Source organism: Trichosurus vulpecula, chromosome 9 (genome assembly GCF_011100635.1).
Source record: "Trichosurus vulpecula isolate mTriVul1 chromosome 9, mTriVul1.pri, whole genome shotgun sequence".
NCBI lineage: Eukaryota > Metazoa > Chordata > Mammalia > Diprotodontia > Phalangeridae > Trichosurus > Trichosurus vulpecula.
The window spans coordinates 170,295,582-170,305,619 of record NC_050581.1 but is presented as its reverse complement, the minus strand read 5'-3'; the positions used below and the strand labels follow the sequence as shown (position 1 = coordinate 170,305,619).

At 38.3% G+C, this 10,038-nt stretch overlaps 1 protein-coding gene across 1 annotated transcript in view; it reads right to left on the bottom strand.

Annotated features, from left to right (window-relative positions):
* Positions 1 to 482: 482 nt before the first annotated feature.
* Positions 483 to 10,038, bottom strand: part of EIF4E3 (eukaryotic translation initiation factor 4E family member 3) — a 78,847-nt gene continuing 69,291 nt past the window's right edge. The window contains exon 7 of the mRNA XM_036737429.1: positions 483 to 681. Within this exon, the coding sequence (XP_036593324.1) occupies positions 644 to 681 (38 nt within the window). The 3' untranslated portion in view covers positions 483 to 643. The remainder of the gene's footprint in view (positions 682 to 10,038) is intronic.

Sequence of the window (10,038 nt, the reverse complement as noted above, 5' to 3'; positions counted from 1 at the left end):
GGCAGATTTGAATCACAATGTGTTCTTTTGAAAGGAGCATTGCTTCGCATATATGTGGAAGGCAGATTTGGGGGGTAGAGATGGGGGGAGGGGGTTTTCCAGGGATCTTGCAGTTAACAAAGTGATTGATTGCTACAACTCCAGGTTGGTTTTGATAAGAACATTACCTTGAAGAATTTGGGAATATGCCAAACAGATCTGTCTCTTTCCATGCCTGGCATACAAAATAGAAAATTAATCTCCTTTTTGCTGGCTTCTAAGCAGTAGACTGAAAGTGAGAAATGCTATTAGCTTTAAATAAATAAGTTGAATCTCTCTGATGATTGTGTAAGATTCGATGATGATTATATTACAAATGTTCAGGTAAAAATACATATCTGAACTTTTAAAATATATTATCAATGGGATTTAGATTTCCTTCATTTGAATGAAAAAAATGGCTTCTCTTTTGAGGTGAGAAAAATTAAAATGTTTCCATTTCTGATGAATTCAGCACTTTTGGGTTTGGTTTCACCACCAGCTGCTTTAATATTTAAGAAAAAATATTTAAAGCCCCGTAGGTGAATTTTGTCTGTAACTGCTGATTTCCTTTTTGCTGAATTTCCTGTGGACACTTCAAAGACTGGAGATGTTGCAGATGTCTCTATGCCTCCCTCCATTTCACTCCATATGGAAAATGTTCTAAAAAAAAAGCACATTAGTATCATGGAAGGGAGTTTGGTAGTAAGAAAAACTAAAATCACATGAATTTTTAGGACTATTTAATAATATTAATGAAACTTTTGCAAAACTAAAATAAATCTGAACACCCAAAAGATGTCAGCATAGCAACTTCCTACCACAGCAAAATCCTACTATGACTTAGCAGATAAGAGCTGAGGAGCTGCCCAAGGCACAGAGAGGTCAAATTACTTGTGAAAGGTCACATAGCTAGAAAAAGTCAGAGACATATTTGAATGCAAATCTTCATGATTCTAAGCCTAGCATTTTATCCACTACATCTCACTGCATCTATAAAATCAGTTTAAGCTGATTTGAAATATGAGATCCTTGGGTGCCCAGGCAGTATAGAGTAGAGTGCTTGTCCACACAGAGGAGCCATTCTAATGGTCTTTTTCTAATGTGTCACCATTTGCTTTTTTCCTAAGCAAAATTTTTTACTAAATAAATAAATGGATGAATGAATGAATAAATCTCACAATTTCTTTAATAACTGAAAAATTCTGTTACAAATTTTGAATTACTTAAAAATAATTTGCAAATGTTGGTTCTCATGCCTTTCAAAGAATCATAACCTAGTTAGATTTGGCATGAGGGAAATTTCACTTTAGATATTTTGATACAGAGTCCTAAAATACAAATGAACAACTCTTCGTATTGCTTTTTTAAAATTAGTTTTGTCTTAAAGAAGGGTCTTCTTGGATAGGTTCATTTTCTGTGTATCTGTATATCTGAAAATATGCTCAGATTAAAAGGCAATGACATAATCTGTGCTGTAAATCACTAATAATGTTATCCATCTCATGTGAAGATGTGGCTGACCCTCATCAATAGTATAGGGAATTCCAGTTTTGATCTGTTCCTTCCCCTTACACAGAGAATGGAATATATGCAGATAAAGCTATACTTTTTTTGCTCTTTTTCCCTTAAGAGCAAGAGTTTTCATCTGCAATCAACAGTTTTCCTTTGTAACATGTCACTAGTCAGGTCTGTGAAATGGACATCTGTAAAGTTGTCATAGGGATGATGTTTTCAATGTGACCCCATTGGTCCTAATTAGCCATAGGCAAAACTGTCCAATGTTCACAGCATCACTGAGCTTCAGTGGAAGGACCTCTATAGCCATATAGTCCAAGCTATATTCCTAAAAGTATCCTACCTACAATGTGTCCAACAACTGCTCATCTAATCTTTGCCTAGACTTCCAGTGAGGTGGGACTCCATCATTACCTAGGATGACCCATTCTACTTTTGTATAGTTGCAATTGTCCAACCATGCCTTCTTTATCTTTACTTATAAAGTTGATTGTTTGAACCCAAGTATGAGATTTAATAATTATTCCTTTTCAATTTGACCTTACTTTATTTGTAGCATTGACTTGTAATATTGTAGACTCTCAAGTTCTCCTTAGATCCTGACTTTATCATCAATTATGTTCATTGTTCCTCTTAGCTTTGCGTCATCTGCAAACTTGATGAGATTGCCATCTATGCCTTTAAGAAAGTCATCATTAAAGATGGTAAATAGCACAGGGCCAAGCACAGAGCTTTGTTCACTACAAACCTCATCCAAGTTGACATCAAACTATTAATGAGTGACTCATTAATTTAATGACGATTCATTGGGTCTAGCCACGTAAAGTCATCTTCTGTAGAATTGCCTCCCAGACTGCTTGCCCTGACTCAGAAGGCCAGTCTGTTGATCTATTTCAAGAGGTTCTTCCTAAATATAGTTGTACTTTATAGTGACATCACTTTATTTTGTACTTATAATGGTAAGTTATTGGCATGGATTTACTATTTTTCTAAATCCTTAAATTTCATGCTTACAATTTAATTGAAGTGATTTAAAACATGTGACAAATAATATCTACTCTGTAAAGACAGGATGAGTTCAGGGAATATATTATTTAAACAATCCTGAACTGATGGCAATGCAGTGAAAAAGCATTGGGCTTGTAGTTGGGAGACCTACATTCTAGTTCTGGTTTTGTCATTAAGTAGTTGAGAGATGATTGGTCTCTGTATAACTTCTTAGAATGAGGGTACTGGACTAAATGAAGTCTAAGTCTGGCTCAAAAATTCTTATTCAAAGTCTACTTCCTTCATTTTGGCTTACTGCAGAGGGGAATGTTGAGAGGCATCTCTGAGGAATTTAAACTCTAATCTTTGAAAAAAAGTTCATTTGTTCACTATGCAAATTATAAATCTCTTACAATTATCCACACTAATGGAAGAAATAGTACATTACTTAAAAGACCAAATAATCCAAAAGTCTTTTGTATTTAACTTGAGAACTCTAAGACATACAGTCAGATACATACAAACAATTAGCACCTCTTTCATCTAGGTATCTTCTAGAAGGTCATATAATTGGTATGATGAGATTTACATAGGTAGAGAACATTCTTTTAAGGAAAATTAAGTGTCAACTGGATAACATACATTCGATTGAAAAGACCTAATCCTAAAGCCCTCTCCCAAGGAGGCAAATATGCAACATTTTCAAATGGGTTTGTCTTCATTCCAAGAAAATCTATTCCTCCTTACTATCTTGTAAAACCTCACAGCAGGTAGGGCATAACATTAAGCTTCATCTTGGTTTTGACTGTTTGGCCTTGTGGGTTTCTTGGATTTTTATTGACTCTCTCCACTCTAATTCTGCCACTGACAGGGGGAATAGTAGTTAACATCTTAGCCTTCACCATCAGCCAAAATTGCTCTACTAGAAAAAAGTTAAATCTATCAATGCTGAAATTTTTCTTTCTAGTAGCATTGTCCTGATACTTCCATCTTTCCCACTGCCTAAGCATTTCTCTGAACTTCTCGTCTTCACTTGATCTTGATCTCTCTTATTCAAAATCCATATTCTCTGTTCTAGCCTTATTCCCCTGTACTCAACTAATTCAACAAAGTGTGAATGACCTACTAATCCTCAACCCTGAGACCACTCCCTCTCTACCCATTAGCCTACTCCACTCCTATTCCAAAGCACCTGAATGTTGCTAGAGGAAGAAATAAAACCCTGTTGACTAGCTCTGTCATAAACTCATATTTTCTAACCTCAGTGAGGTCTGCATCACTCCATGGCAATTCTTTCATTTATCTAATTGGTCCTTTCATACTTCCCACAGCAGTTGGTCCAAACCTTCTCTCTTATCAAGCCCCTCAATACACCCATGTCCTTCTGTCTCTCAATGGATGATCTTGCCTTCTGTTTTACTAAGAAAAATGAGACCATGTGTTGTGATTTCCCTCATCTCTCCTCTGTATCTCAAAACTCAAGTCTTCACCCATCTTCTTCTCCTTTGTTTCAGTGTCAGGGAATGAAGTAGCCCCATGATTTGCCAAGTCTAATTCCTCAACTTGGACCTTTGATCCTAGCTTCACTCCACTGTTCATCTAAAACCAAACTCAATATTGCCCTTAAATCTACCTCTTCCTCCATCTTTGCATATTTCTGTTGATGACACTGCCACCCACCCAGTGTCATCCATGCTTGAAACATTGTAGTCATTTTCAACTCTTCCTATATTATTAAGTCCTGCTAACTCTCCCTCCACAGTCTCTCTCACATCTGCCCTTCCTCTCTACTCATGATGGCAGCATCTTAATTCAGACTCTAATCCTCTATCAGCAAGATGGTTGTGATCATCTCCTACCTGATTATCCATACCTTCAATTTCTCCTCTCTTGTCCATCTATCTATGAAAGCACTGCCAATGTGATCTTCCTAATGAACAGGAGAGCCTTGCTCAAAGAACTTTAGTGGCTCCCTATTGACAAGAGGACGAACTATAAATTGACTAACCTGACATTTAAGACCATGCCACCTTCCCTATGACTGGAATTATTGTGTCCTTAATTCCTGCTATTAAAATCCTTCTCCTGCTTTATGGTACATCTTAGGTGAGACTTTTTCCATGAATCCTTCTCTGGTTCTACCAGAAGAAATTGTCCTCTTCTGTCTCCAATTTTTTTCTAGAGCATTTGTGTCTCTCCTTTGTCTCTATAACATTCTACCTTGGATTATACTGATTCTGGCTACATGCCATACATTCCCTAGTGGACTGTAAGCTCCTTAAGGGCAAGGAACATATAATAATGTATATCAGCAATTCATCCATGACTTATAGTCTTAGACAATTGTCTGAGGGCTCTGAGAATTTAAGGGACTTGGCAGGGCCACTTATGCAATATGTATCAGGGGCAGAACTTGATCCTAAGTGTTCCTGATTCTGAGATGGGCCCTCTATCCACCATGCCATTATGCTTCTCACCTTGCATATAGTAGGGAGGCATTTAATAAGTGTTTGTTGAAACGAACTATTGACATATAGAGGAAAACAACTGCTTCTAGACTTAATAAGTCAATAATGAGGCAGGTAGGTGGTACAGTAGATAAAGTGCTGCACCTGGAATCACAAAGATCTGAGTTCAAATCTGTACTCAGACACTTACTAGTTGTGTGACCATGGACAAGCCACTTCTGTCTGCCTCAGTTTCTTTGACTATTAAATGAGGTTAATAATGGCATCTACATCACAGAGTTGTTGTGAAGATCAAGTGAGATAATATGTAAGTGCTGCCACATAGTAGGTTCTTAATAAGTGTTCTTATTCCCTTTCCTTCCAAACTAAGGGTAGGGGCTGTTTCATTTTTGTCTTTATATTGTCAGTGCTTAGCATGGTGTTTAATGCATAGGTCCTTACTAAATGTTTGAGTTAATAACTTCAGGTGGCCAAGGAAGGCTGTTAAATGGAAGGAGACAGGTTCACAGACTCACCTGCAGAATTATTTTTGCAGGACCTCTACTTGGCTTGAGAAAGACTATACTAGAGAGTATGAGTATTGCACTGAATTGAGAACCTGTGTTGGGTCAAGAAGACCTGGGTTCAAATCTTGCCTCTGACATATCCTGGCTGTGTGACCCTGGACTAATGACTGAATCTCTCAGTGCCCCTGGCAGCTTGTTAAGACTCTAAAGAGGCAGAGAAATATGCATTGGTGGAGGAAATTTCTTTACTGGAAGTGCCAAACACACTGATGAATCATAGGATACTCTTCCCCCTTCTACACTGGGACATCATCTCTGAATTAAAAGAACTCAGTTATGCTTTTTCACAGACAGGGAATTAGCTTGTTTTCTTCTTACCTCCTAGCTTGAGAACACTGTTAATAAAGAACAGTTTGGGGTTCTAATATTCCTGATGAGGTCCTAGTAGGAATTTCATGGTGGCCATTTTTTTGAGTGGGTTCCATGGATAAGAGAAACACCTCAATGTTTAGCTAAACAAAGAAGGGCAAAGTGCTGATAATTAATGGCCATTTAAAAAACCCACTGATTATGATAAATATTCAAACTCTAATAAAACTTCTCTTGTGGAAAACTGTTAACTGTGCACAATTATTCTCCTGATGACTATAATCTGGTAATAAAATTTTGTTTAAGCTCCCTCATGACAAACATACAAGACATAAACTATTCTTGAGGACAGGAAAAAGTGCAGGATCTAAAGTTACTAACTTCAACTCCATTTTGTTTGGTTTTTTTCAAAGTCAGGAAACCTATTCTTATTCACTGTGAAGATTTAACAAATATTAATTGGAAGTTATTTGAGGATATCTTCTGAATGAATTGTTCAAAAGAAGATTTTTTAAGCTTTGTGATGAGAATGAAAGGGTAGAACTTATATACATCATTTTAAGGATTGCAAAGCACCTCGTATGTGTTGTCTGATTTGAACCTCACAAAAACATGTGAGGCAGATGCTGTTATCATTTCCACTTATAGATCAGGCAACTAAGGCACAATGAGGTTAAATGACTTGAATAGGGTCACACAGCTAGAGTCTTTGAATTCAGGGCTCCCTCGTTTCAAGGCTAACAATTTCGTCCATTGCATTTATTAAGGTTACTACACGCCAAGCACTGTGCTGAATGCTAGGAATAAAATTAGAAAAGCAAGACAGCCCCTGATCTCAAAGAGCTCACCTTCTAAAAGTGGGAGAAAACATGTATAGGCAGGTTCAAATGTAGGACGGTTTGAAAGGCCTCATGTAGCCACAGAGCAGATGTTAAGATAATGTTATCTAGAAGGCAAGTAATCCAGTTTGGCTAGAGTGTAAAGGAGAGATAAAGCTGGTGTCCATGTAAAGGTACTTGATCAAAATTCTCCTTGGGTTGCTCCCTTGGATGATGGTGGTTGGGGCAGGGCTGATGGGCAAGTGAGTACTGCTGCTCTTGGATTCTTGGGCATGGGGGCCTGGACAGCCATCTCTGCCATGACTTAAAGATCTTCAGGGGGGAGGGCCTCCTGATCATTTGCAACTTAGCCATGAATCCAAGAGTTATTCAGTCTTTATCCTTTCTACTGCTTCTTGAGAAAAGGCAGAATCTTAAGGAGCTTGAGCTCTCTCTCTTCAGGTACTGGGACCAAACTCTCCAGAATTATCACTCTTCTTTGCCGTTCTTTCACCGATCTGAATTCTTTGAATTCAAGAATTCGTATCTGACCAATGAGAATGATCGGGATACTGCACTATCAGCAGTTCCAGGATTTGCTCTTTGACATCAGTTACTCAGCACAGTTTCTGGCACATGTTAAATGCTTAATAAATGCTTGTTGAATAACTGGTCTCATGTTTAGGGATCCTTTTGAGTTGTTTGTCATACATAACCTTGTAGGAGACATAGAATCTCAGAGTTGGAAGAGGGCTCAAGGGGTTCAGTGAAAAGAATACTGGAGTTAGAGCCGGGGGACCTGGGTTTGAGTCCTTTTTTCTATTGTTTAGAACTTGTGTGACCTTGGACTAGCTGCTTAACCTCTTTATAAGATGAAAGTGTTGCACTAGATGGCCTCTGTGGACCCACAAATCCTGCCTAATGGTGGCCCCAGCTCTAAGTCTATAACCATATGATCCATCTAGTCCAATTCATTGCTGATCCAGAATTTCCTCTATAATATCAGCAAGCGACCTTTCTTTGAAGACTTGTTGTTGTTGCTTGTCCTTCATTCTCTAAGAAGACCATGACAATAGGAAGGTGATACCATGACTTCCAAGTGAATTGGATTTAAGTTAGGGAGGGCTGTGCAAAGTCCCCACCCTCACTTTTTCCTCCAGAGCCTTCTGAGTCCAGTGGCAATATATAGATCAGGACGAGATGACCACATGCTTGAAAACTACCCATAGAGGGAACCCAATACCTTTCATGGCAGCCTGTTCATTCTACTTTCAGAAGGTTCTTATAATTAGGAAGCTTTTCCTTACATAGAACTTAAATTGGCTTTTAGGCACATTACACCCACTATTTCCAGTTTTGCCCTGTGGGCAAAAGTCTAATTAGAAGTCTAATTTCTCTTCCAGATACTTGAAGATAGTTGTTATTTATTTCCATGTAAGCCTTCTATTCTCCAGTTCTCCAGTTTATGTGTTCCCCATCCCTTCAACCAGTCTTCTAATGATCCTGATCACCTGCTTCTGGACATGCTCCAGCTTGCCAATTTCAATTCCAAAATGTGGTACTCACAACTGAACGGGAAAATCTGTATGTGATCTGACCAGAATGTACTGTAGAAGAACTATTTTCTCATTTGTTCCATATTTCCTGGCATGGTATAGGGACAGAAATTACATGTGTGAAAAGAGACACATATTTAATCCTGTACATAATTTGCTTTGTATATAGTTATTTCCATATTGTCTCCTCCATTAGATTGCAGACTCCTCGAGCGCAGGAGGTATATTTTGCCTTTTCTTTAATTCCTCACACTTAGCACAGTGCCTGGCGCACAGTAGACACTATTTGATCTTTTGACTGATTGGAATGCAGTGACTACATATTTTAAGGAATATCTAGGATAGCAAGATATCATAGGTGACATTCAGCAGTTTCTTAGTACTCACTGCTGCTTTAGATTCCAATACTGGCAATCACTCCCATTATATGGACCTCTTCTCCCAACCTCCTCTTTATCTTGTCTTGTATTCTCTTTCCTCTCTGCTTCTTTCTCTGCTCTGGGGTGCCTCAGACATTGTTTAGCCCATTAGGAAACATTTATAAGGAGATAAAAACTTGCTGACTCAATTTAGGATCTAATTTGAAAACTACTGACCAAATAATCTGAGGGCAGGTATATGAAGCCATAGTGACTGGACCACAGCTTTAAAGGAGAGCAAGAATAAACTCAGAAGGGAAGATGCCTGATCAGGCAAAAACTCTAACCATATCAAGAAATATGGTGATGCCCATTTTTGAAAGTCCAAGTGCCTGTCCACTCAACACAAAGAGAGACAACCTGTCCCAAAGGACTTGATTGGTAAGTTCAGCTCAGATTTCTGATCTGGACTACCATTAATTGCAATAGAAAAAAAATGAAGATACTATTAGGATCTTGGGAGAATAGGCAAAATCCACCTTTCCCCTTTCAATTTAGAGAAGCTGCACTTTGGAATCCTGGGTATATGATTGGGTAAATACTTTCTATGTTGACAGTCATTTATTTTAAAATACATTTCTTGGTTGCCTACTACATGTCAGGACTGTTTTCAGTTTTGTCAGGGCTATAGAGATGAATAAGAATACTGTCCCTACTCTGATAAAGGAATTTATCATTTATTAGAGAATATAGAGGACCACAGAATTTTAGATTTGGGTATCTAGTCAAACCCATACATAAAGGAATCCCCACAACACCATACCTGACATCTGATTGGAGAGCAGGCTTGAAGATCTTAAATGTGAAGGAACACCCCACCTCTTTCAGCAGCCTCTTCCACTTTTAGACAGTCCTAATTGTTAGGAAATTTTATTCACAGTGAACCTAATTTTGCTCTTGGTAATATCCACCCATTGCTCCTGGTTCTAACTACTGTGACCAAATTGAACAAACTTATGTATCAGCCTTTCAAACACTTGCAGATCATTATTATGTGCAAATTGAGTCTTCTTTTGGCCAGAACAAATATACCCAGTTCTATCAACCGATTCTCATAGGCCATGAAATGAAGGCTTTGCACCACTCTGGTTGCCCTTCTGTGGACACTTTCCGGCTTATCAATGGCCTTCATAAACAGAGGTCCCCCAAACTGGACAAAATTCTCTGGCCCGATGAGGGCAGAATACAGTGGGACTATTACCTCCCTGTTCCTGAAAACTCTGCTCCTTTTAATGAAGCCAAGCCTGCGTCAGCTTTTGGGGCTTTCAATGACATCATGTTGAGTTTGCAGTCCACTAAAAGTCCCATATCTTTTTCAGAAGAAAAACTGTTATCTACGCCCTCTTTCATGTTATTATACTTATGAATTTAATTTTTTG